This window comes from Panthera leo, chromosome C1 (assembly GCF_018350215.1).
Source record: "Panthera leo isolate Ple1 chromosome C1, P.leo_Ple1_pat1.1, whole genome shotgun sequence".
Lineage (NCBI taxonomy): Eukaryota > Metazoa > Chordata > Mammalia > Carnivora > Felidae > Panthera > Panthera leo.
The window spans coordinates 93,308,349-93,334,952 of NC_056686.1; the positions used below are offsets into that span (position 1 = coordinate 93,308,349).

At 46.7% G+C, this 26,604-nt stretch overlaps 2 protein-coding genes and 1 long non-coding RNA gene across 3 annotated transcripts in view; 2 read left to right on the forward strand and 1 right to left on the reverse strand.

The window, feature by feature from the left end:
- Positions 1-2,046, forward strand: part of AHCYL1 (adenosylhomocysteinase like 1) — a 38,097-nt gene extending 36,051 nt beyond the window's left edge. Inside the window, exon 17 of the mRNA XM_042953318.1 lies at positions 1-2,046. Coding sequence (XP_042809252.1) covers positions 1-7 — 7 coding nt within the window. The 3' untranslated portion in view covers positions 8-2,046.
- On the reverse strand, positions 647-14,413 carry LOC122228324. Its single transcript, XR_006206524.1, has 3 exons — positions 14,028-14,413; positions 12,772-12,855; positions 647-684 (listed from the first exon to the last, which is right to left on the reverse strand). It is a non-coding gene; the product is annotated as an uncharacterized LOC122228324 (long non-coding RNA).
- Positions 14,238-26,604, forward strand: part of STRIP1 (striatin interacting protein 1) — an 18,480-nt gene continuing 6,113 nt past the window's right edge. The window contains exons 1-15 of the mRNA XM_042953315.1: positions 14,238-14,438; positions 17,515-17,584; positions 18,273-18,347; positions 18,780-18,914; positions 18,994-19,114; positions 19,391-19,459; positions 20,400-20,506; positions 20,620-20,747; positions 21,810-21,992; positions 22,349-22,566; positions 23,754-23,819; positions 23,943-24,006; positions 25,284-25,355; positions 26,094-26,168; positions 26,378-26,475. Coding sequence (XP_042809249.1) covers positions 14,259-14,438; positions 17,515-17,584; positions 18,273-18,347; positions 18,780-18,914; positions 18,994-19,114; positions 19,391-19,459; positions 20,400-20,506; positions 20,620-20,747; positions 21,810-21,992; positions 22,349-22,566; positions 23,754-23,819; positions 23,943-24,006; positions 25,284-25,355; positions 26,094-26,168; positions 26,378-26,475 — 1,661 coding nt within the window. The 5' untranslated portion in view covers positions 14,238-14,258. The remainder of the gene's footprint in view (positions 14,439-17,514; positions 17,585-18,272; positions 18,348-18,779; positions 18,915-18,993; positions 19,115-19,390; positions 19,460-20,399; positions 20,507-20,619; positions 20,748-21,809; positions 21,993-22,348; positions 22,567-23,753; positions 23,820-23,942; positions 24,007-25,283; positions 25,356-26,093; positions 26,169-26,377; positions 26,476-26,604) is intronic.

Consider the following 26,604-nt stretch of genomic DNA (forward strand, 5'->3'; position numbering starts at 1 on the left):
ATACTAATGGACCATATTCCCAAGGACCAGTCCACATGAACCACACAACTCTAAAAGAAATATTTTTTAAGATAACTTTTATTTTCTTCTTATTCCTTTCCTGTTGATTTTTTTTTTTTTCTATAATTTCATTTTTGTTTTTTCATCTCATTATCCAAGTTCTGCAGACCACACAGGAACTTGCTTCATGGCTCTTTAGATGAAACTGAGGTTCAAGGTTCCTCACCCTAGTCACTAAAGAAGGATTTTACTCTCCCAGCCCAGAAAGGTGATTCTTCCTTTCCCATTTCTGGGGACTTTAGTCTTAATTGGGTACCTTATTAACAGGAAATGCTAAGGTACCTTCCATGTTGAACAATCTGCAATGTCTAAATTGCCTTAAAAGAGCCCATTTCTTAGCTGCTGAAATCAGTGCTCTTTCACTTCTTCAGAGGAGCAGGGATGGTACCCACCAGCCAGGTAGGTTAGATGTAGGTGGCGCATGTTCATTTCCCCAGATGTTCCAAGCCCTGTTTCCTGTGTGAAGGTGGTGTGTCTGGTTCAGAGATGTGTATTGTTAAGATCCAGTTGGTCCACTTGGATTTAGTACAGCCCTTCCTCCACTCCCACCAGACCTTCTCATTTTTCAGGTTTTTAACCAGACTGCACTCTATTCAGTTGAATTTTGTCCCTTAGCATTGATTTCTGTTGTACAAAAAAAAAAAAAAAAAAAAAAATGTTTAGTGTTAACACTGAGGAACTGCTTGGGTGATTAGTTGTTACCAGTTTCTCTTTTGAACCTTTGGAGCTGAGAGTACACAGTTGAGTCTAGAGAAGTGCTGATCTCAAACTCTTGATAAGTCCCTCTGTTTCTAAGCCCATAGTTGATAGCATCAATGAACTGGGGCCATAACGGCAAATTCTATCAGCTCTGCCCCATACAGCTTGTGCTGATGGCGAATTTCTTGAGCCATTACTCAGTCTAAAACACTGAGCTCTATCTTTAGGATTTATCCTTTAAGAGCAAATTTCTGGTCAGCTGTGCTTTTGCAACCTAAAATATTTAAAGGGAGGTAGATGTGGATGGGAGGAAGAAGGATAAATTGGGCCAGGGTGAGGGAAATACAGTTCCGTATAACTGGTCCGGGACTTTAGGCCCCATGTATAATGTTAGTTTCACGGAAGTGGTACCACTTTTAATTGACACATTTCACAAAGAGTTTTTGAACCAAGATCTTAAAGGGCAGTTTGTGCACAGAGAAGGTAATCCGTGCGTCCTGGCCCATACTTGGAAAGAATCCCTAGAGAGGCCCTCAAAGATTAGAGAGGTGTGTTCCCATGCCATGCACCCTGCTTACCAGCATTTCTGCATGGTCCAATGAGCTTTATGCTCATGAGCTTTAAGTATATAATTATCCAGGATTCCAAATCCTCAACTTGTTCTAGCTGGTGATCCTTCAAAGTTGGGTCAGGCATTAGTGCTAGGTACTAGAAATGTTCATTTCTCTGTTGCCATTGATCAGAGAGACAGACATTAAAAAAACAGTAACATACGAAAGGAAAGCTTTCACTCTGCAGCCTTCTAGCAGAGTCTTGCCAAAACGTTTTTCCTTTTCCTCTCCTAGTTCTCCCCCACCCAGCCCCTTCCCACTCCTTTTCAGTGTGACCATGCTTTCTTTTCTGTAGATGCTAATGGTTCAAGCCCTTTTTCCCCAGGGCATTGAACCAGCCAATCAGAACACCCCATCCTTTAGGGGAGGTAACCTGGCCAACAGTGGTATCCATCGCATCAGCTCTGCTGGAGGGAAGGGGCCCAGGTCCCGCAGCCCTCTGGCCTGCCCCCTGCTCCCCATCTATTTCTGTGTCCATAGGAATAATAGGTAAGGGTTCCATCTCTGTCAAGCCATGTAACAAAGGACACTGTGGGAAAATGTCTGGCATCAGAGGGAGCGTGTGGAGAGCAACTTGGGAGGAACAAGTTTATTTTGTATTGAATGATTTTTAATGAATGCAATATTAATCCTTGCAGATGAGCAATAATCATTAAAGTCAATTAAAATGATAAGACCTTATTGGGATTCTGTGTCATTCTTGACTGAACAACAGAACGTCATTAGAATTTGTTTTCGACGGTGGGATGAGTCATGGGCCAGTCAGCAGTCTCTGATAGAGATTTGCTGAGGACCTAATATGGAGAGGAGCAGGCTGGGTGCAGAGTTCAATAATATCTCCATATATATATGTGTATAGAGAGAGAGAGATGAGAGAGGGAGAGAAAATCTCATTCAGGCTCCGCCCTCAACATGGAGGCTGGCGCAGGGCTCAATCCCGCAACCCCAGAATCACAACCTGAGCCAAAGTCAAGAGCTCAACCCACTGAGCCACCCAGACGCCCCTGTAGTGATCCTAAGTTTTGTTTGCCTGCTCTGTGCCAAAGCACTTCCATTGTAAACTCCATCAAGAAGCAAATCTGCGGGGCACCTGACTGACTCAGTCAGTGGAGTGTGCAACTCTTGATCTCAGGGTTGTGAGTTTGAGCCCCACATTGGGTGTAGAGATTACTTAAAATCTTTAAAAAGTTAAAAAAAAAAAAAAAGACAAATCTGCTTACGCTTCAGGGTTCCTCATTTGTGCAGTTCCCCTTTAAGACCCTGTACCTTTTTTTTTTCCTTAAAGTCTCTAAAGTTAGGAAAGCTTCAGCCCCTCCCACACCTGTAGCCATCTCTAGAGTTATCTCTGTGGCTTCTGATGTGACTATGTATTAATATCTTTCAAAAGTAATACTTTTCTAGGGTGCCTGGGTGGCTCACTCAGTTAAGCGTCAGACTTCATTCAGCTCAGGTCATGATCTCAGTTTGTGAGTTCCAAGTCCCAAGTCGGGCTCTGTGCTGACAGCTCAGAGCCTGGAGCCTGCTTTGGATTCTGTGTTTCCCTCTCTCTCTCTCTGCCCCTCCCCTGCTTGTGTTCTGTCTCTCAAAAATAAACGTTAAAACAATTTTTTGAAAAAAAAAAAAAAATACGGGGGTGCCTGGGTGGCTCACTCAGTTAAGCGTCAGACTTCAGCTCAGGTCATGATCTCACAGTTCGTGGGTTCGAGCCCCGCACTGGGCTCTGTGCTGGCAGCTCAGAAGCTGAAGCCTGCTCCGGATTCTGTGTCTCCCACTCTCTCTGCCCCTCCCCCGCTCGTGCTCTGTCTCTCAAAAATAAATAAACATTAAAAAAAATTTAAAAAAAACAAAACCTTTTATGTTTTGTTAAATTGGCCCCAAACAATGTTGATGATTTCTATGCAGACTAGAAAAATGATGTGTTTTTAATTCTGGAAGCTTCATCCATACACATAAATCTGAATTTAAGATAAACTTCATATTGCCTAATTAGTGATTTAAACTTTTAACCGTCTTGTGAATCTATTTGATAACTCTTGAGATTATAAAAAGTCATCTGTTATGGTGGGAAAATATCTTAAATATTTGAATATAAGGAATTTAAATGAACTGTTGACCTTATAGTTTCATAAAACTGATTCTTCAAAGTTTTCTTATCGCCTACTATGTGCCAAAAGTCTGTTTTAGATACTTGAGATACATCAGTGAGAATCAGATTTCTTTTGTGGAGTTTACATAAAATTCCAGTAAGTCTCAGATTCCTCTTTCCTTTTTCCTTTACCCACAATTCTGCCATTCGGTAGGGCAGAGCAAGCTAGGCACCTACATGGATTTGTAGCCAGGTATGTGGATGTGGGAGCTGGGGTGAGGCCCAGTGCAGGGAGTTATCCTAAGTGGGATGAGGGGGACGTTGACACAGGGGAGGGATGACAGTGGCAGGTAGGATAGGAACATGGGACTTGATCAAATAAGCAAAAATCGTAAGAATAATAGAAGCCAATTTTTCTCATTTTTGGAGAAGGTGTTACCAATCGGAAAGAGAGAAGACTAGGATGAACTCTAGTGTGTTTGAATAGGAGGTATTGCTGTGAATTCATGAATTCCAAAATAAACATAGGTATGTGTGTGTACAAACATTCCCTAGCTCTGTCTAATACGTGAACCTGGCAGCTGTCTCCTTCCCCCATTATGGTGCACACATCTAGCATCCAGATTCAGGTACTACATTTTCCACTTAAAGGAGCCAGGACTGACTGGAGAAAGGGCTGATTCCATGGCTGGGCAGGAAAAGTACAAGGTGAGCCAGAGAGAAAGGAAGTACTCAAAAAAATGATGGGGGTATGTCAAAAAGACACAGAGGCCAGCTTTAAGGGATTCACACTGGGCAAATCTGAGACAATCTGACACCAAAATAATGGCTTAAAAACCATTGAATAAATAGGAAACTATGAGTCTATATACTGATATGAATGAATGGCTTAATAAAAAATGAAAGGGGCACCTGGGTGACTCAGTTGGTTAAGCGTCCAACTCTTGGTTTCAGCTCAAGTCATGATCTCATGGTTTGAGTTCAAGCCCCATGTAGGGCTCTGTGCTGACACCTCAGAGCCTGGAGCCTGCTTTAGATTCTATTCCTCCTTCTCTCTGCCCCTCCCCTGCTCATGCTCTCTCTCTCTCTCAAAAATAAACTTAGAAAAAAAAGGATATTGAACAAAGTATTCTAGTCTAGGTAGCGTATGCTAAATCCACCTGCATCCTGGCCAGGATTCACTATGGTATTAGGAAATCTCAGCAGACTGATAAAGCAACTTAAAAATTACCTGGGAAAGTAATTTGTGATTCCAATTAGGGTGTGTAACGGCGTGTGTGTGCACTGTCTCTCAAAACCGAACAAAAAAAAAGGAACTCAAATCGGAAATGTTTAAAGGAGTTTAAATTTATAAATAAATTGGGTATTCAAATTTCTCTCAATTAAAAGTAATTAACATTTGCTAGATTTATAAATAAGATCTAAAAGCTGTACTTGAAAAAACTGAAGTAATGTTTTTGTTGCTTTAATAAATTGAATATTCATTTTCTTGGCAGTGGTGTCTTCTCTGCCCGTACCGCAGCCCTTGAACATATTTTAAAACGTCCTCTAGAAAGAATTGCTCTAGATTGTGGGCCAGAGGGTCTATTTGTCTCTGATGTTCAGGCTTTCCCCCGCCCATCCTGCCCTCCGTGTGACGTGGTTCTCCATTGCAACCACCAGATGGCGACTTTTCTCACATTCTCTGGTTGTCACACATGGTCTCCTGCCAACAAATAATAAAATATAGCTCCACGGTCCCTTCTCTAAAACCTTGTGTTTTGAAGTTGAGAATATTTCATATTTTTAGGAAATACACAAATACTCAGTATATTATGTAATACCTATGGGGGGGTGACATTCCATAATCAAATGTGTTGATATTTTCTCAATTATGTTTTAATATTCACAGAATAAGGGATAAAGACTATCAAAAGCCTCCCATTCATTTAGATCAGGTTTTGCTGCTAAACTGATTTGTGACAAGCTTCAAGGGGAATTTCTGATTTTTAAAATTTTTTTAATTTTGGAGTTGTGGATGAGGTTTGTGGCTATGGAATAGTAACACATAGTGTTTGCTCTAACTGGCTCCATTCTAAATGCTTTACACAATAAGCATACTTGATCTTCACAATAACCCCATAAGACAGATATTACTATTATCTCCATAGTACAGATGGGGAAATTGAGACAGGGAGGTGGAGTAACTTGCCCGAGGGTATACAACTCCCAAGTTGGTGAAGCTGGAATTAACCCAGACAGTCCGGCTTCAGGGTCTATGCTTAACACCAGGCAATATTGCTTCTAAGAAACAGCCTCCAACCAGGTTTGGTTTGAATGTTTGGTTTGAAAAATACGGATCCCAGGATCCTACCCCAGACCTGCTGAAACAAGCTCAGAGCCATGAGGAAACCACGTATCTCCGGTCACAGTGCCACTGACAGGTAGACCTAGGATTTGACCTCCAGTCTTTCTGGCTCCCTTGTGGCCTTTCTTCTGAGTCACCTGGAAACTCCCCAAGGGTACTTTCAGGCAGTTTCCCTATGGTTCTTATGTCTTAGCGAAGATCCTTTCAGCAGAGGAAAGAGCATGGGCATGAAGACCCAAACTGCAGATGCCATGACTTTGCTAATGGCCCTGACAGCCCAGGGAACCTGCTGCCTCCTGGCGTAAAGAATTCTGCTTCCCAAAGCCAGAACCAAACCAGGTCAAAGTTTCCTCTCTTGGGGCCCCAAAGATTTACTGATGACCCGTGGGGCCCTTGTGCTCTGGATTTGGTTGTTTTTAAACCACAGAAATTCACACTCATGTTCATTACTGACACCACTATTTCAGCGCATAAACACCAAGCGAAAGGTCCATTCTCTTCAATGATTCTCTTGCCTTTGGGTTTCTATCTGGGCAAATTACTTCCACAGGGCCACTTAGAGGTGTTTTCTCATCAGGGAAAGGAGAAAGAGCTTGAACTGGATAAATAAGAGCATACTGCTCTACTGAAGGTTAAGTGAGCACAGCCTTCTCTGAGGTGCACTCACTCCTACAGCTTGCTTTCATGCAAATCTGTCGACAGAGGGGAGAGCTGAGTGTGAACTTTCTTTTAAGCAAAGGTGACTTTATCTCAAATCTAATAGGTATAGTAAGAAGGGAACTGTCTTTCTCTGTCACACATACAATGGGGAGCAAACCACCGCCTGTGGCTTTTTCCTATCTATGCTGTGGGCTTACTAAAGTGTATGCTTTTGTTGTTGGATAGAGTGTTCTCTTTTTTTTTAATAGTTTGTTGTTAAGTTAGCTAACATACAGTGTATATACAGTGCACTCTTGGCTTCAGGAGTAGATTCCCATGATTCATCACTTACACACAACACCCAGTGCTCATCCCAACACGTGCCCTCAATGCCCATCTCCCATTTCCACCCCCCCCCAATCCCCCACCCCCATCAACCCTCAGTTTGTTCTCTGTATTTATGAGTCTCTTATGGTTTGCCTCCCTCTCTGTTTGAAACTTAATTTTCCTTCCCTTCCCCTTTGGTCTTCTGTTAAACCTCTCAAATTCCACATATGAGTGAAAACATATGACATATTTCTCTGACTGACTTATTTCACATAGCATAATACCCTCCAGTTCCGTCCACATTGTTGCAAATGACAAGATTTCATTCTTTCTCATTGCCAAGTAGTATTCCATTGTATATATAAACCATATCTTTTTTATCCATTTATCAGTTGATGGACATTTGGGCTCTTTCCATAATTTTGCTATTGTTGATAGTGCTGCTAATAAACATTGGGGTACATGTGCCCCTATGAATCAGCACTCCTGTATCCTGGGGATAAATTCCTAATAGTGCTATTGCTGGGTCGTAGGGTAGTTCTGGTTTTAATTTTTTGAGAAAGTTCCACATTGTTTTCCAGAGCAGCTGTACCAGTTTGCATTCCCACCAACGGTGCAAGAGGGTTCCCCTTTCTTGGATAGAGTGTTCTGTGTGCCTGTTAGATCTAGTTGGTTTATTGTGTTGTTTGAGCCCTCTGTTTCCTTGATTATCTTCTGTCTGGTTGTTCTAACCATTATTGTGAGTGGGGTATCGGAGTCTCCAACCGTTACCGTAGAACTGTCCGTTTTCCCCTTCAATTCTATCAGTGTTTGCTTTATATATCTTGATGGTCTTCATCAGGTGCATAAATGTAATTATCATAGCTTCGTGCTGTATTGAGGCTTTTATTAAGACATAATGTCCTTCTTTGTCTCTTCTAATTTTTTTTTAATTTAAAATCGATTCTGTCTGATATTAGTATGGCCATCCCTGCTCTCTTTTGGTGACTATTTATATGGAATATCTTTTTCCATCCTCTCCTTTCAACTCCTTTCATCATCTGCAGATGTGCCTTTGGATCTCAAGTGAGTCTCTTATAGACAGCATATAGTTAGGTCATGTGTTTGTCCACTCTGCCAATCTCTGCCTTTTGACTGGGGAGTTAAATCTATGTACACTTAAAGTAATTACGTATTAAGGGGGACTTACTTCTGTCACTGTGCTATTTGTATTCTATATGCCTTACAGTCCCTCATTTCCTGCATTATGGTCTTCTTTTGTGTTTAGTTGATTTTTTTTTCGTAGTGAATTGTTTAAATTCCTTTCTCACTTCCTTTTGTGTGTATTATATAGCTATTTTCTTTGTGGTTACCATGGGGTTACACTGAAGATTCTAAACTTACAATGCTCTAATTTGAACATATACCTTCAATAATATACAAAAACTCTGCTCCTTCACTCTGTTCTCACCCCTTTTGGTTGTTGATGTTACAAAATATCATCTTTATACATTGTATACCCCAAAACAGACTAATAATTCTTTAAAATTCATTATTCTTCTAAGTTATGTAAAACACAAAGTGTGGAGTTACAAACCAAAGATACAGTAATACTGGTTTTCACGCTAACAATTTTTTTCTTTATTATTATTATTTTTTATTTTTTTAAGAGAGAGAGGGAGCCCTTGCAAGAGGGGGAGAGGGAGGGAGAGAGAGAATCTTAAGCAGCGCGAGCTGGCCACAAGCCTCAATCCCATGCCCCTGGGATCATGACCTGAGCCGAAATCAAGAGCCAGACAGACACTCAACCCACTGAGCCACGTAGGCACCTCCAATTATTTTTTAAATCTATTAGTCTCATATAGAAAAAAAAAGAGAGAATAGTAACAAGCCACTGGGGATGGGTAAATTGTGTACTAAAAGCTGAAATTGATCAAAGTTAATCATAAATTACTCTCCAGCCCTTCCCCTGGAAGTTGCAAAGCCTTCAACAAACTTCAGGGTTCCAAAATAGTTACATCAGACAGATTCTGTCAGTGCAACTCTGCTCTAGGTGGGGAGACCGAGTCCTGGTGCTTCCTACTCCATCTTCCTAGAAGCCTCTCCCTGCACCCCCTATGATTTTAACACTTGCCTATCATTTGAATATGTCCCATCATCTCTCCCCTCCCCAGGTCAAGCTGTCAGATAAGACCACAGCCCTGGACAATAGCTTGACTGTAACCTCATGACAGACCTTGACAAAGACGCTCTGCTTGTCCAAACTGGAGTCAGGCTCCTCTGAGCCCTTTTTTCTTTTCTTTTCTTTTCTTTTCTTTTCTTTTCTTTTCTGTTCTTTTCTTTTCTTTCTTTTTTAAGAGAGAGAAAGAGCAGGCAGAGGTGCAGAGGGAGAGGTAGAGTAAGGGGGGGATCCTTGCCAGGCCTGCATAGCCAAAATGTAACAAGAATCCCACTAAGTCAGTTTAGCAAGAATCTCCTCACTCTTGATATCTGATCATATTCTTCATTCTCTATCCTTGATATCTGATCACCTTGGCCTGCCTTCAGCAAGAATTCCTTTTGAGTCAGTTTAGCAAGAATCGCCCTACCCTAGCTGTCTCCTCTTGGTAACTTTTTTTCATCCACTGACCCCCTCATTCCACTTGTTGGCTACAAATCCCCAGCTATTTTTGCTGGATTTGGAGTTGAGCCCAATCTTTCTCACCTACCGATAGCCTTGACACCTATTGCAAGGGTACTGACTAAAGTCTTCTTTACTATGTTAACAAAGTGTCAGAATATTTTTTTCTTTAACATCCTTGAGTGAAATGCACTCAGCAAAGCTATCCCCAGATTTTTGACCAATAGAAACTATGAGATAATAAATGTTTGCTGTCTCGATCCTTAAATGTTAGGGTCATTTGCTGCACAGAGCTAGAAACTAATGCCTGATGTGGCCTGGATGCTGTGATGCATGGCTCAAATTCTCCTTCCAAGACCGGGCTCTCCTGCTTCTATTGCACAGAGTGTTGGCTGCTAGCAGTTTGCAGCTAAGTCCTTCTCCAGCTGTTGCTTTTGGTAAAGAGAGCTACCTTGCCCAAGGATATACCCCCTTCCCAGGCAGTCTGCCGCCCAAGGATTTGTCCATGCAGGAGTATAAAGGCCTGGCCCCTTGGCCTCCAATATGGGATAACCCTTAAGGATCCACTGAGATCTCTGTGACAACTGTGTCACAGTTGAACTTCTCCCTCCTCCAGCCCCCAAGTCCTGTTTCTCCCACCTTTGTACAGGTGTTATTACCAGGATCAGTCTCCAACATACCTCCTAAATCTCTGCCTCAGAGCCTGTTTTCCAGGGAACCTGACCTAAGACACTATGTGACCTTGAGCAAACCCTTTACCTTTCAAATTCTTGGCTTCTCCATCTGCAAAATGGGAGAAATACCATGATTAAATGAGTTTAAGTCCTTGGCATGGTGCCCGCCATATATATATAGTAAACATATATAGAGAGTTGCTGTTGTTATTGTTACTATCTACGAAAAGAACATCCCAAGTTCCCTGCTCCCCTCACTGCAAAAAACCAGCTAGTGCAAAGGCCTTGAGGTGGCTGCAAACTTGGCAGGCTAGAGAGAGAGAGAGAGAGAGAGAGAGTGTGGAGGGCCCTGAGGCTAATGGAGGAGTGTGGTAGGGGCTGAGGTCAGAGAAGCAGGCAGGGCCCTGCTGGGCCCATGTGGGCCTTGTAGAGAGTTACAACTTAAATCTAAGTGAGGTGGGAAGCCATGGCAGAGTAAGAGCAAAGAAATTACACCAGTTAATATGTGGTTCTAAAAGCTCAGTCTGGCTGTGGGGAGAATCAGGAAAACAACAGCAGCGAGGGAAGCAGGGAAGACGAGTAATGATGTTCGTGAAGGGCAGGGAAGGCGCCAGGACAGGTTTTGATGGGAAAGTCACCGCCCCACTAGATGGAAGGGGGAAGGAGAGAAATTAAGGATGTGTCCTAGGTTTTGGCTTGAGAAAAATGGGCGGTTGGTAATATCATCTATTCAGATGAGGAAAAGCAAGAGAAGAGCAGGTTTGGGTAAAGGGAGGGAAAATTGGGAGTTCTGTTTGTAACATGTTAAGTTTGAAATGCCTATTAGATATCCAAGTGAGATGTCAAATCAGTCATTGGATGTGTGTGTGTGTGTGTGTGTGTGTGTGTTTTAATTTTCTTTAAGTTTATCTATTTTGAGAGAGAGAGAGGGAAAGAGAATGAGCAAGGAAGGGGCAGAAGGAGAGGGAGAGACAGAATCCCAAGTGGGCTCTGAACTGTCAGCCCTGATGTGGGACTTAATCGCACAAACTCAACCGTGAGATCATGACCTGAGCCGAAATCAAGAGTCAGACCCTTAACAGACTGAGCCACCCAGGCTCCCCTGGATGTATCTCTGTGTCCTCTTTTGACTAAGCCATACTGCATGTAAGAAGGCTAGGAAGTTATAAATTAATATGTCCCGGGACAGACAGCTGATTCCTTTGGGAGACAAGATTCAGATTATTTGCCCTATTCACTAACTAACTAACTAACTAACTAACACATTATCCATATTTTCTTCCTCTCATAACCATTAATGGAGAAAACGCCACATGGCATTGCAACTAGATAGAGGTTAAGACCTGGCCCATAGGTGCCCCACAAGTCATGACTTTAATATGCAGCATTTCATGGACTGGTAATAACCTGACCAGGGCTAAGACAGAAATTGCCAGAAAGAGGCTCACTTTGCCTCCCGGCATGCAGTTAGGTATAGACGGAGGTGAAGCATCTTGCTCAGTAGATGACACCCTGGAGGCACACAGTATGTGTCAACTTCCTACTCCAGAGCCTAACTGGGATAACCACCGTCTTCTTGGTACAGCCCCTGCCATGCTGTAATGACTCAGATACGAAATTTAACTTCCTCCAGTCTCTTGAACCATAACCACTTATGGTAGAGGAAGGGCCTTCTCACCTAGGCTTCACCTTTTGGCAATAATTCTTTTTTTTTTTTATAAATAAAAAAACGTTGAATAATTCTTTTTTTTTTTTTTTTAATGTTTTTATTTATTTTTGAAGGAGAGAGAGACAGAGCATGAGCCAGGGGGGAGCAGAGAGAGAGAGGAAGACATAGAATTTGAAGCAGGCTCCAGGCTCTGAGCTGCCAGCACAGAGCCCGACACGGGGCTCGAACTCACGAACCGTGAGATCATGACCTGAGCCGAAGTCGGATGCTCAACCGACTGAGCCACCCAGGTGCCCCAATAATTCCTTTTTAAAAAATGCTTTATAGTGATCAAAATTATTTCACATAAATTAGCTCATTTGATCCATAGTCTCATAAAACAAGGGATTATCATCATTTTACAGATGAGGAGAGAAGGAACCATTTTCCTAAGGGTCTCTAAAAATTCTTAATTATTAAACACAAATATCAATGGTTTCTGTATATTCTGTTTTGTCAGTGCTCCATTATTTAGTTACCCATTTTCTTATTGGCTATTTCTCAAATTAGGTTGGCCCCAATTTTGCACAGCTGAAAATACCACTGGCTGGAACATCTCATCGTACATATATCTTTGTCTAAATCTTTGTTTCCTTAGGACCTATTACTACAAGGGGAATAACTGAACAAAAACCTTAAACCTTCCCTGTCCTGGATGTAGCTGAAGCAATATAGGGTGTTTAAAGGCCTATTTTTCCCCCCAAGGAGATAGAGCTTGTGGTAGGCCAGTCTTAGACGTTGGCCCAACCAGTTACTAAAACTAGAAAGCAGTTATGTGTTGGGTTTTGTGGGATCTGCTGATTTTATCCAAGAACTGCATGGGTCCCTTTCCTGCAAATTCCTTCATTTTTCCTGTCACCTTGGCCCAGCCCAGCTTGGATGAAATGCTAATTTACCAAGTGTGTTACTGGATATGAAAAGAAACAGGGACAAAGGACAGGAAGATCAATAGGAAGAAGTAGCAACAGAGTGGCTTTAGATTCATTCATTATTTTACAGCAAAGACTTCTAAAGCACCTACTAGTTGGGACCCTGGTGGAAATTTCGCCAAAGCTGCATCACAGGGACTTTCTGGGAATCGAGCTGGAGCAGCAAAGGTGGCACTCTGGAGAGAGAAAGATGGAGAAAATGCCTTTAAGGACTTTACCACACAGTAGCAGGTAATTATGACACATCACCTCTAAGATGTTTAATGGGCATCTCAAATGTGACATGTCCAAAACTGAAATCTTGATCTTCCTCCTAAACCTGTTTTTCTTTCTCCCAGACTTCCCTATTTTAATAAGCAATACAACCACTCACCTAGTTTCTCAAACCAAAAATCTAGGACCCATCCTTTATTCCTCTCTATCCTGCTGATAGGATTCCAGCCTTTCACTAAATCCTGTCCAATCTACCCACACAATGTAGAAATATCATAACTACTCTGGTGCAAGCACCATCATTTTCATCTATATAATCTCCTACCCATTTTCATCTATATAATCTCCTAATCTGTTTACCCTCATCCACTCTCAACTCTCTAATCCTTTCTCCAAAAAAGCAGCCAGACTGGTCTTTTAAACATCAGACCATACACCTCCGTGGTTGACATACTCTGATGGTTTTCCTTTTCACTTAGAATAAAATTCAAAAAGTTTTCATGCCCTTCATGGCTCTGCATGTATCTGGCCCTCATCTCCTCCTATCCTCTCCCTAATCCCCTCACCTGCCACACTGACCTCAGGGGCTCTGTAGCTGGCCGGTCCCTCCACTTGAATTGTCTCCATGGCGCTTCTTCAGAACTCATTTAAAATCATACCCTCAGGCTTGTTTTCCCTGGGCATCCAACCTAATATAGCCATGCGTCCCATCATCACTGCCACTTCCTAATCTGTTACACTTCTTTTTGTTTCTTCTCAGCACTTACTTCTCTAATGTATTTGTGTGCTCATTGTTTACCTCTCCCACTAGGTACTAAGTTATGTACCATTAGAGCAGGAACTTAATTTGTTCCCCATTCTATAGCACTGCCTGAAAGTGCAGGAAGCATTTAGTGTTTATTGAATGAATGATGAATGCATGTTTATCATAAATCTGTTTTATTGACTTATTCGTTTGTTCCCCGTATTTCCCCCAAGTGAATGTAAACTCCGTGAAAACTGGGATCGTGTCCATTTTGTTCACTATTATATCTCCTAACGTTTGGAACAGAGCTATAGCAGTGACAAGTGCAAAGCTATGTTAAAGAAGGGCAGGGGCAACTAAACTGACTGAGGGAGCTACGGGAGTACTCACAGATAAAACCGCACCTAAACCGGGACTGAAGGAGGTGAGAACCAAAAAGACTGGAGAGAGAGAAGAGTCACGGCAGAGGCAATCTCGCGAGATGTTGGGCAGCCAAGATGGCTTCCAGCACTTGCCGCCACACTTAATATGGCGATCGGGGAAGTTTCCTGGGGGAAATCACGCGAGAGTTGTAGCACGCCTACAGTCCGTGAATTGAGCCGGGGGTGTGGAGCAGCCAAGATGGAGCCGGCAGCCGGCGGCCCCGGCCCGCTGATCATGAACAACAAACAGCCCCAGCCGCCACCACCTCCGCCACCGGCAACCGCGCAGCCTCCACCCGGAGCCCCGCGGGCCGGCGGAGGCCTCCTGCCCGGGGGCAAAGCCCGGGAGTTCAACCGCAACCAGCGCAAAGACTCGGAGGTCAGGAGCTTCGGGGGGCGAGGACGGCACCGGGCGGGCGGTTGCGAGGGGCCCGGGGCTGCTTTCGGGTTCCAGCTGGGCTTCCCAGAGGGTTGGACATGGCCCGGCGGAGGAGTTGTCATTTTACAGAGAAAGGAGCAGGAAACAAGGCTGGCACCCCCGGAGCCGGGGGTGTGAAGCCGGGGTCCCATCCCCGAGCTCCGCCGCTCGGGAGAACCTCCCGAAGCCGGCGACTGCTCGTTTGTTCCTCTGGGGCGGGGGCTGAGGGTGCGGCCTCGGGGCCCCAGCCCCTGGGGAAGCCGCTCCCGGTCCCAGTTCGGAGATGAGGAGTCAGTGGTCTGCGTGCGCTACCAGGGGGCGGGCGGCTGCATCCCGACCCCTAACCATCTCTGTCCGCTGGTCCTGTGGGCTTTGCAGCGCGCGGTGGGCGGCGTGTGTGGGCTGGGAAGGGAGCTCAAAACCGGACGGAGCCAATTATCACTAATGGTACTACGCGCCCGGCGTTTTCGAGTATAGCAGGGGGTTGCCTATTCACTCTGACCTTAGCTAGTACAGGTCCTGGCCCTAGTTTGACGGTGCCTGATGCGTCCGATGCTGAACTGTTAACAGTCATAAATATACATTGTAAACATGCATTAGGGCTCAGCATTCCCTCTCTTGCTAGTGGGCTGTTCCTCTGGTTCCGGAGACACCGTAGTCTGGAGCTGACTAGTCACCTCACCCGGAGTTAAAGAATTCCTCCCACTGCCTCCCATTGTAGATTTCATGAATGAAGACACACGCTCACAGCACTTTAGGGCTTCTTAATCAGCACGTTCCCAGAGTTTTTTACCGTGAGGTCTCCACCTGAGATAACTCAGGGGCTGGTCAGCAGTGAGGCGCTTATTAATGATGGGGAATTCCTCCTTGTCCAAGCGCAGTGTCCCAGGTCCTACCACAGGGCGAGGATACCATCTTTAGATAGGTGAAATCAGTTCCTCTCAAGCTTTTGTATTTTGTTGGCGAGTGCAAACCTCTGGTAAAACGTGTCAGAATTTGCCAAGTCCAAAATGGAGGTACTTTAATTTTGAAGCGCATTATTTGAAAAAGCAATGAATCTGACTTTTTAGAAGCCTTTGCATTGTGGTGTGATAGAGGATTATGAAAGTGGTGGGAGTGAACCTGCCTTCATCAGAAGAGGAGTTTTAGTTTAATGTTTATTTATTTTTGAGAGACAGAGCACAAACAGGGAAGGATCAGAGAGAGAGAGAGACACAGAATCGGAAGCAGGCTCCAGGCTCTGAGCTGTCAGCACAGAGCCTAAAGCCGGGCTCGAACTCATGAACCGTGAGATCATGACCTGAGCCCAAGTCGACGCTTAACCGACAGAGCCACCCAGGCGTCCCAAGAAGAGGAGTTTTAGTTTAAAACTAGCTGTGGAGGTGCCTGGGTGACTGTTGGTTGAGCATGACTCTTGGTTTTGGCTCAGGTCATGATCCCAGGGTTGTGGGATTGAGCCCCATGTCCGGCTCCATGGTGAGTGTGGAGCCTGCTTAAGATTCTCTTTCTTTCTCTCTCTCTGCCCCTCTCCCTTGCTCGCTCTCAAAAATAAAAATAAATAAATAAAACTAGTGATAAATTTTCCTAAGTAGCCACAAATGATCAGATAAATACCCTTCGATGCATTTAAATGTCTCTTTCTACCCTTTAATTTCCATAGAGACTAAACACATGAAAGGCCAGTCAGTGAACACGTTCAGGCTGAGAGGCCTGTTTCAGTTCGTTTTCTTAGAGATCCTGGTGCTGTACTCAGCTCTTTGGGGCACAGCTGGAATCCGTGGGCTGGGAGCCTGAGCAATGCCTGGAGGACAGGGAGGCCGACACCTGATAAGCGCCCACTGTGTGCTACATAATTTTGATTTGGCCTAAAAACTTTGAAGATTGGGGCGCCTGGGTGGCTCAGTCAGTTAAGCGTCCGACTTCGGCTCAGGTCATGATCTCGTGGTTCGTGGGTTTGAGCCCCGCGTCGGGCTCTGTGCTAACAGCTCAGAGCCTGGAGCCTGCTTCGAATTCTGTGTCTCCCTCTCTCTCTGTCCCTCCCTGACTCATGCTCTGTCTCCTTCAAAAATAAACATTAAAAAAAAACCAAAAAAACACCTTGAAGATAGATTTTTGTCATTCCCATTCCATAAATGAAGAAACTGAAGCTCAGTAACTTGTGAAAGTGTACCTTCTGTTGCCTCTGATGGAGTAGAGTTCTTCATTTTTTTTTTTTTTTTTCAGTTTCTGTGGGTTTGTTATGTCACTTTGTGGGTGGTCTTTGTCTTCCCAAGTAGCTTGTAATTAAGCCTGAGGGCTCTACCTGTTCATCACCTCTTCTATCTTCCGAGCACCAGGCTTCCCAGATGGTGTTTCTCCTCCTCGGTGATCACCTATCCCCGTCAGTGAAAAGATTCTCTTTGTCAGATTCTCTCCTGTGTGTGGGAGGGAGACCATTCTGTTAGGCTGCTACCTTCTCTGTCTGTCAGTTCTCACTGAAATTTGAGAGAAGGGCAGGAAAGCTGAGAGTGTCAATAGGCATTTTGTCCTGAGCTGTTGATGGCCTACTAGCCAGAAAGAAGTGAGCCTTCCGGAATCGTAGCACCATGTGGAATGGTACATTCACTGCACAGAACACATAGAAGCTTTGTGTTCATTCATCTAACGAGAATTTATTTGACTATAAACTCGTCATTCATGCCCTCATTCAGGCCAGATAGTGTGCTGGGCATTGTGAAGTCATTGGTGAGCAGACTGGTGGACAGAGTTCTCGCTCTCAGGGACCTTGCACTCTCGTGGAGGGGCAGACACAAAACAAATACACGTGCCGGTATATAATGGTCAGTTGTAAGCGCTCTAAGGAAAAGTGGAAGGTGCTGTGCAAGGTCTTAATCGGGAGGCCTGAGCTAGCCCAGGAGGCGAAATGTGATAAAACCTCAAAGGAGTGGAGGCGGTGGTGTCTTGTAACCCAGCAGTGTCTCTGGACGCATATGTGTTTCTTCCTTTGGAAAATACTCACAATGGTCTTTTGCGTTACTCTCTCTCCTTTTCTCAAAAGGGCTACTCCGAGTCTCCAGATCTCGAGTTTGAATATGCTGACACGGACAAGTGGGCTGCAGAGCTCTCAGGTAAAGCATAGACCTTCATGTTATTTGGGGGTGTTTTTTCCCATATTGGTCTTTAATACAATTAAGAGTGAATGTCATTTTGGAGTTCATTTTCCCCCCTGGCTAGCCTAGTAATGAGGTAGATAGATAGATAAAACATGTTAATTATGGGATTCAAGCCTTGTATAGCTCATAACTTTGGCAAAGCACCTCTGTGCGGTCAGGTCGGTTGACCATGGCCCAGTCACAGATGGTGATGCTCCTCGGCCATCCACTGCCTGCCTGGCGGTGGTGTCTCCTAGGGCGGCAGGTCATGGGGCGTGCCGACAAGCGTGCCTGCATCTGTGCACATCTGTCACTGCCGCTCATGTGTAACGTGAGCTAGCCTGAGCTGCTCCATAGTAGCCACTGGAGAGACACGTGTCCATAGTGGCAGTCAGCCTGTGGCATGGCAGAATCGATGTGCACTGGACTGGAAATGCCTGGATTTGTCTGTAACTGGCACTCTGATTATCTGCTACAGGGGAAGTCAGCACTCTCTCTGTCGGGCCCGTCAGAGCACTAAGACCCCCTTAGTAACTGGACAGGCCTGGAGTCACTGTGACCGAGGGACAGAATGGGGCTTAGAAGCAAATGCCTTACGTCTCTGCTATATATGAGGCCCCTACAGAACGCGGACATGGAGCTGATGGGGCTTTGTTCTTGACAGAGCTTTACAGCTACACGGAAGGGCCGGAATTCCTGATGAATCGAAAATGCTTTGAGGAAGACTTCCGGATCCATGGTGAGAGGATTCCCCTCACTTCTTGGTTCCTTTGACCCAGCACCATGAGGGCCGCAGGGTTTCTCTTAGTCATCTGAGTGACTGGAGTCACCCTGGACTGACCTAAGAAACCTGCTGAACCACGGTTGTTCAAAGCCACATGTGACCTTCAGGGTGGGCCTGCTGGTGCTCTGGTGGTGGCTTTTCAGAGTGTGAGTATTGGGGGGAAATAACTTTTTATGTGATTGAAATTGCACCAAAACTAGCAGTGTTTCAGTCTGAAAACTCAGATGCATAGAGCAGCAGTGTGGCCTTACGCTGCTGTAAGAGAGTAACTTATCTTTCTGAGTTTTCTGATCTTGTGGCAGGCCTGAATTCAGGAAGTTAACATTGTACCCATTCCATTGCGAGGATTTTTCTGGGCTCCCGTGTAAGTGGTCTCTTGCCCTGCAGTAACAGACAAGAAATGGACCGAGCTGGACACCAACCAGCACCGTACGCATGCCATGAGGCTCCTGGATGGCTTGGAAGTCACTGCCAGGGAGAAAAGACTCAAGGTGGCTCGAGCAATCCTCTACGTTGCCCAAGGTACCGAGTGGGCCCCCAGGCACCCTGGCACCGCCCTGTCGGATACAGGGAGGGACTCAGCTGTGCCCCATGTTCGCAGGCACCTTTGGGGAGTGTAGCTCAGAGGCAGAGGTGCAGTCCTGGATGCGCTACAACATCTTTCTGCTCCTGGAGGTGGGCACGTTCAATGCTTTGGTGGAGCTTCTGAATATGGAGATAGAGTGAGTTCTTCTGGGGAGCTTGAGTAGGGAAGGGGAGGCAGGGGATGAAGGGACAGAGCTTGCAGAACCAACTGCTTTTGAGAAGGGCGAGTGGGCCACATGGGGCGGGGGGGGGGGGGGGGGGGGGGGGTCCCAGCTCCGTTCTGGTCACGTTGAACTGTGGCCTCTTGGGCAGTCGTAACACACGATAAAGCATTTTGTTCCCCAGCACTTGTCAGGGGAACTTTTCATCGTCCTTCCTGGAGGAGGGCCTGACTCCCCAATCTTCTCCTGTAGCAACAGTGCCGCCTGCAGCAGTGCGGTGAGGAAGCCGGCCATCTCCCTGGCTGACAGCACAGACCTGAGGTGAGCAGGCGGCGAGCCTAGGCTCCCCGAGGATGAGATTGGAGCAGGGGCAGGAGGGCATCCTCAGGTGTCCTCGCCACGTATGCACTCCTTCTGCACATGTTGACTCAGTGTGGCCTGTGGTGGCCCTGCTGAGGGCCCTCCCTAGGAGGGGCTCGGAGGAGACTCCTAAAGGAAACGTCGGGTGAAGCTGCTTACTAGAGCCGTGGCGAGGGGCGGCCTCCTGCCCGCGCTGCTGCCGAGACCTTGGCGGTGTGGTATTTTGTGTTTGGTGAAACACACGACGTGGTTCCTTGGGCTCCGCCTTCTGTGGGTAGCTCGACCCCCACCTCCTTTGTGGCTTTTTGTGGCCGCACGAGAAGTAATAGCAGCTGCTAAACAGTAAGATCACCTTCCCATTTCCGTGAGGCTTAGAATCTGTCTCTGTTTGGGAGTTTTCAGACTGGCTCTTTGTGGTGTTCCCCACGGTGGTTGGGGCACCGCCTGCTCGCTCCCGATTCCCGTGCCAGTGTGGTAACCTTTGCTTCTTGTTGCCTTGACTCTGCGTTGCTTCTTCTGATCCGGCAGCTACTTCCACAGCTCATGCCCACCTCTGTTTTTCCTGCTCCAGGGAGCTTGGGGCAGTAAATGCTTATGGCCGTTCTTGTTCATATTAATGCGTTCAGCAACCATTTATTTATTAAGCACCTGCTTTGAGTGAGCACTTAGCTCAGTGCCGGAATACAAAGCAGGGTAACATCTGGTCGTAACCTTAGCACTTGGGTGAGAAGGGCACACCAAGAGGGGCCCTGTGAGACTCTCACTTCTCCCCGTGTCACAGCCGTCCGCCACCAACTAGCCTTTGTGCACGAGCTTTCCTCATGTCAGCTGGAATGTGAGGAAGCCAGGACGCCCCCTTGATTCCTCATTCTTCACCATTATGACTGGCTCTTGTTCCCAGGGTACTGCTCAACATCATGTACCTGATTGTGGAGACCGTTCACCAGGAGTGTGAGGGCGATAAGGCCGAGTGGAGGACCATGCGACAGACCTTCAGGGCTGAGCTGGGTAGGGCCCTGAAGATCCTGGCATCTTGAGGCTCTGCCCGGGAGCTGAGGCTGCTGGCCTGTGGGAGGGTCCTGTTCCTGCTGGTGGCCCTGATCATTTTGTGTTGCCTCTAGGTTCCCCCCTGTACAACAACGAACCATTTGCCATCATGCTGTTTGGGATGGTGACCAAATTTTGCAGCGGTCATGCCCCTCACTTCCCCATGAAGAAAGTTCTCTTACTTCTCTGGAAGACAGTGTTGGTGAGTACCCCCTTGAAGGGGGGTACTGTATATCCTTTTAAATGTTGAATTGTATGAAAATCTCTATATAAATTAACATGTAATTAACTGCTTTGGTTTAAAACAAAATAGCACGCTTGACTCACGGCAGGCAAAGAGGACTTGGCCCTTGAGTCAAAATAGATTGTTGGCTCCCTGACTCCTGGAGTCATAAAACACCTTCCCCCAGCCAGACAGGCTGCTTCTGAACCTGGCTGGAGTCAGTAAAGTGATTGGAAGCAGAATTAGAGCTGGTGTAACTGGGTCCCCTCAGTCAGAGGTCACTTGAAGGAAGCAAGAGAGAGCCCTAGGCTAGCGCCATCTTCCTCGGGGTGTGGTGTGGAGCCTGTTTCTGGCTAGGGAAAGAGTGGCCAGCACCCTCGGCTTGGGGCATTGTCGGCAGCCGAGCTCGCCGCCTTTTCCACCTGGACGAGAGACCTCAGCAGAGAGTGGAGCTGCCGTCGAGACTCCTCCTCCCCCTGGGGCTCATCTCCCTCTTTCCAGAGCAGGCCAACTCTGCAGAGCCAGGCTCGTGAGTTTAGGATCTCTTTAGAGTGGTGCACACATTATATTTTGGTGAGACATCCTCTTGGTTCCTCACAAAGCCTTGCTGAAGCCAGAGACAAAAGCTGAATACCACTGGGGTTTGGCTTCTAGGGGGATGTTGGAGTATCTAATGATGTATTCCCGATTTGAATTTGAAAGACTGGTAGGTACAGCTTTGGAAGCATGTGAGTCACAGGCTTTTCTAGAAACCTGAAAGGATAGGCTCTTGAGTTTGCTTTTTTGGCACGAAGAGTATATATCCTACGTGCAGAGCTAAACCTGTGTGTGCCGGCTCAGTCAGCCCGCATACCTCCTTCCCTTGGTCTGCTTTCTCCACTCCCACGTTGGTGTCGCTGAATTCTCGTGTGAGTGGGTTTAGTCCCTGGTTCAGAGATTGATGCAGGTCATGGTGTCACGCATGCTTTCAAGCCTGACGCGGGGCTGAGGGACCCATTTGTAGATGTGTGACCCCGGCCCCGCCCCTCGTCCGCGTTGCAGTGCACACTGGGCGGCTTCGAGGAGCTGCAGAGCATGAAGGCCGAGAAGCGCACCGTCCTGGGCCTTCCCCCGCTGCCTGAGGACAGCATCAAGGTGATCCGCAACATGAGGGCCGCCTCCCCGCCGGCGTCTGCCTCAGACCTGATTGAGCAGCAGCAGAAGCGGGGCCGTCGGGAGCACAAGGTGAGGGTGACCGGTGTCCCCGGTGACTCCTGAGGGTCTGAAGGGGCACATCGCGTGGCAGCCTGATCCCCGGGTGGGTGGGGTTGTTGGAAATCCTCTCTGAGCAGCTAATCCAAATGAAGGCCTCCAGGCTGGGGGATGCTGTGTCTCTGAGTGGACACTCACCACATGGCACTCTTGAGGCACTGCGTCAAGAGAGGATTTGTCCTCTGGGCCCAACCTTGACTTCCTCTCTGGTTTTTCCACTGCCCTTGGCTCTGCCTTCCACCTTTGTGTGTTATGGCTTGTCTAGCCTCCTTGCCCTCTTATGGTTCCTTGCTTGGCACTTGTCCGATTCCCCTTCCCTCTGTTTTCAGGCACTGATAAAACAGGACAACTTGGATGCCTTCAACGAGCGGGATCCTTACAAGGCTGATGACTCTCGAGAAGAGGAAGAGGAGAATGACGATGACAACAGCCTGGAGGGGGAGACATTCCCCCTTGAGCGGGATGAAGTGATGCCTCCCCCACTGCAGCACCCTCAGACTGACAGGCTTACCTGCCCAAAGGGGCTTCCGTGGGCTCCCAAGGTCAGGTGAGCCTCAGACACCTGGAACACTCCTGGCTCTTGAAACCAGAGGCCTTCCACCCCTAAGCCTGCCCCAGGCCTGAGTCACCACACGAGATCCTCTGAAGGGCCAGGCTGACCTTGGCTCTGGGATGAAGCTCTCTTAAAGTACCCTGTGTTGGCCTAGAGGCCTCAGGGTGCTGGCCTCGGACAGAGAGACCCGTGTATGGCTCTTGAATCAGTAATATGAATTAGCTCTTGGTTAGCCGTACTAATGAAGGGGGAATAGGGAAAAATGAGAACAAGGACACTTAACTGAACCCATCTCCACTCACCTTGGGGTTGTATGTGGTTTTTAACAGAAAAATTAAAGATTAAGGAAGAGCTTTAGAATCCTAGGTAAGGTGTTTGAGATATGTATGCATAAATCAGGTGGGAAGGTACCTGGATATGAGTGGTTTCTGTTTAAAAAGTCACCAACTTAAGAAATAGGTGAGTATGTGAAAGGGCAATGCAGAAGTCACTTTTTCCATCTGAAACCCCAGTTTTCAGTGATCTGTGGATGGGATTACAATGCAAGTCTTCAGAAAACGTGACATGTGCTGCTTGTCTGAGGCAGGAGAACAGGACTTATATGAAAATATCAGAAGCGTATAGATCCAGTTGTAAAAACTTTACATATTTGAGAAATTCTTTTGACAAACTTGTTATTGGTATCTGAATGACATGTGCTTTAAGTTTGATGTGTCACCTTAATTTTACAGGTAAACTGGTTACATACACATAATACACTTTCAGGTTATTGACCCAACAACGTTATGAAGGACATTAAGACAGTGTGAAGATTTTCTTTTTTCTTTTTTTTACTAAAAAGAAAAACAGTGGGGGCGCCTGGGTGGCTCAGTCGGTTAAGCGTCTGACTTCGGCTCAAGTCATGATCTTTTGGTTCATGGGTTCAAGCCCTGCATCGGACTCTGTGCTGACAGAGTCTGGAGCCTGCTTCGGATTCTGTGTCTCCCTCTCTCTCTCTGCCCCTCCCCTGCTCATGTTCTGTCTCTCTCTCTGAAAAATGAAAACTTAAAAAAAAAAAAAAAAAAAAAAAGTGGTGGGAGACCTTTTCTTCTGGCTTTGCAGTTTCTGAACCTTCTATGTTTTATTAACCATGGCACCTTGAAATAACTTTTAATAAAAACTTTGTTCGTTCTCTTTGGCAGAGAGAAAGACATTGAGATGTTCCTCGAGTCCAGCCGTAGCAAGTTTATCGGTTACACTCTAGGCAGGTGAGTGTGATCTGAGTTCCTTTTGAAGGAAGGTAGCGGGAGTGCACTCTCCTGGCCTCTGGTGTTTGTGGATCAGGGCGAGTTGATGTCCGGGCTCAACACAGGGCTTTCTTTATTCTGCAGTGACACGAACACAGTGGTGGGGCTGCCCAGGCCAATCCACGAAAGCATCAAGACTCTGAAACAGGTAGGTGGCCTTGGGTGAGCTTTTGGCCTACTTTGGTCCCAAGTGAGTAAAGTGAGAGCAGCCTGTTGGGATAAACCTTTTGAGATGGTTGTCTGCCTGAAGGAGCCTGGGGCAGGGGAATGGGTGGACCACAGCCATACCTTTAACACAGCTCTTTGTAAGTTTTACTTATTTTAGCTGAGTTCTTGTTGGGGACTTAACTGGGCCGTTATTAAAGATATACTTGAGGGGCGCCTGGGTGGCTCAGTCGGTTAAGCGTCCAACTTCGACTCAGGTCATGATCTCGCAGTTTGTGAGTTCAACCCCGCATCAGGCTCTGTGCTGACAGCTCAGTCTGGAGCCTGCTTCGGATTCTGTGTCTCCACCTCTCTCTGCCCCTCCTATCCTCATGCTCTGTCTCTCAATAATAAATAAACGTTTAAAAAAATTAAAAAAAAAAAAAATGTGTTTGATAGTTGGGAGTTTTAAGGGGCCTGAGTTTTCCTAGCCTTAGTTCTAAAGCATTTGAGATCGAGAACTGGGCAGATGGAGATCAAAACACCAGCTTTACTGCTGATAGAGCTACTGGAGAGTGAGCCGTAAGAACATGGTAATGATATGCATCCCAATGCTTTACTTCCAGAATTAGGCAGCCAGGGCCAGGCAGGGCTGGAACTGTGCTAAGCCTGGTTGAGGAGCAGAAGAGAGTCCAGGCTTTTTTTTTTTTTTCTAAAGAGAGAAGGAGGTTGGGGTCAGAAAGTCCTGTTCCTCCTCCCATACCTGCCAGTCAGCAAAGTGAGGAAAGAGCGTGTGGGAAGAAGCAGGGAGGCCAGGAGTTTTTACACGCACATGTCTCTCCACATGGGAGGAGGCATCACGAGTGGGGAAAGGATGTCTTCCCTGACAACATGTCGGCGTGTGAATGTCGGTATGTTTTTGAAGTGTGTGTTTGAGATTTGTAGTACGAAGTGGGCCTTGTGCGGCTAGGCTTTTGAGTACTAGCTTCTGAGTACTTGAGTACTTGCTCCTGAGTACTTGATTCTCCCTTTAATAGTTTTTTCTTCTGTCTTTATAGCTACCTGAAAAAAACCCTTTCCCTTAGTTTGTGTCTAATGTGTGCTTTTAGACTGGTTTTAAGTATGTGCCCACTTAGAAAATATTTCAGGATTTGAGTTAGGGATCTTTGTGGTGACTTAGCCCTCTTTGAGAAGCTCGGGTTTGAGGAAAGTTGCCTGAGGTCTTTGCCAGGGTGCGGGGCTCTGGCCGGAGACTGAGAGGCGTTCCCTCTTTCTCTCCAGCACAAGTACACGTCGATTGCAGAGGTACAGGCGCAGATGGAGGAGGAGTACCTTCGCTCTCCTCTCTCGGGGGTGAGTCTGAGGCCTTCTTCGGCCACTGGACCGCCAGCAGCTCCCAGGCACTGCTGGGCCCAGACTACAGAGCTGCTCCAGACCCCGTCTTCAAAAAACTCCCAGTCTCGGGGCGCCTGGGTGGCGCAGTCGGTTAAGCGTCCGACTTCAGCCAGGTCACGATCTCGCGGTCCGTGAGTTCGAGCCCCGCGTCGGGCTCTGGGCTGATGGCTCAGAGCCTGGAGCCTGTTTCCGATTCTGTGTCTCCCTCTCTTTCTGACCCTCCCCCGTTCATGCTCTGTCTCTCTCTGTCCCAAAAAATAAATAAATAAACGTTGAAAAAAAAAATTAAAAAAAAAAAAAAAACTCCCAGTCTCGCTCCCACACCAGGGCTGGTGTATGTCTAGGGTGGGGGTCAAGAGCAGTCACCTGCCTCTGACTCCCGGCTCCACCACTCAGTAGGTGGCAACTTAGGCAAGTTACCAAATCTCTCTGTGCTTTAGTTTCCTTGCCTGTAGAATGGGAATGATGATAGTCCCTCCTCCATAGAGCTGCAGTAAAGTTGAAGTGAGTTATTACAAGTATGGTGCCTGGCACGTGTAGCACGTGTAGCACGTGTATTCTTCACGGTTTGCCATTGTTACCGACATCATCATTTACATCAATACTTAACAGATTCTCCTCCAGCCAGCTAGCAAGCTGGCTCAGGAGAGCAGAGTCAGGACTGGGGTTTTGTATTTGTACCTGTTGTGTTACAAGGGAGAAGAGGAAGTGGAGCAGGTACCCGCGGAAACCCTTTACCAAGGCTTGCTTCCCAGCCTGCCCCAGTACATGGTGAGTGCTCCTGCTCTTGAGGTGTCGCCTCCTCTTCGTGAGTGCTCTGGGTCTGGGACCCCTCCGGTGCCCATCAGTACCTGCCATGGGACCGCCCTCCCTGCTACACTGGCCTTGAGAGGATGCCCTGCCGGTGTCAGCCCCTCCTCCCGCCTGCCCGAACACCTCCCGAAGGACCACTTCTCAGGCTTCGGTCTGCTGCTCCCCAGATCGCGCTGCTGAAGATCCTGCTGGCTGCCGCCCCCACCTCGAAAGCCAAAACAGACTCAATCAACATCTTAGCAGACGTCCTGCCTGAGGAGATGCCGTGAGTAGTATGCCTGTGAATGGAGCAGGCTAGGGGCCGCCAAGTAGAGGAGCTAGGGGAAGCGTTTTCCTCTTGGTCCCACTCTTGCTCGTTTGTTTCCTTTTTTTGGCTCAACTTCTCTGTAGGTTA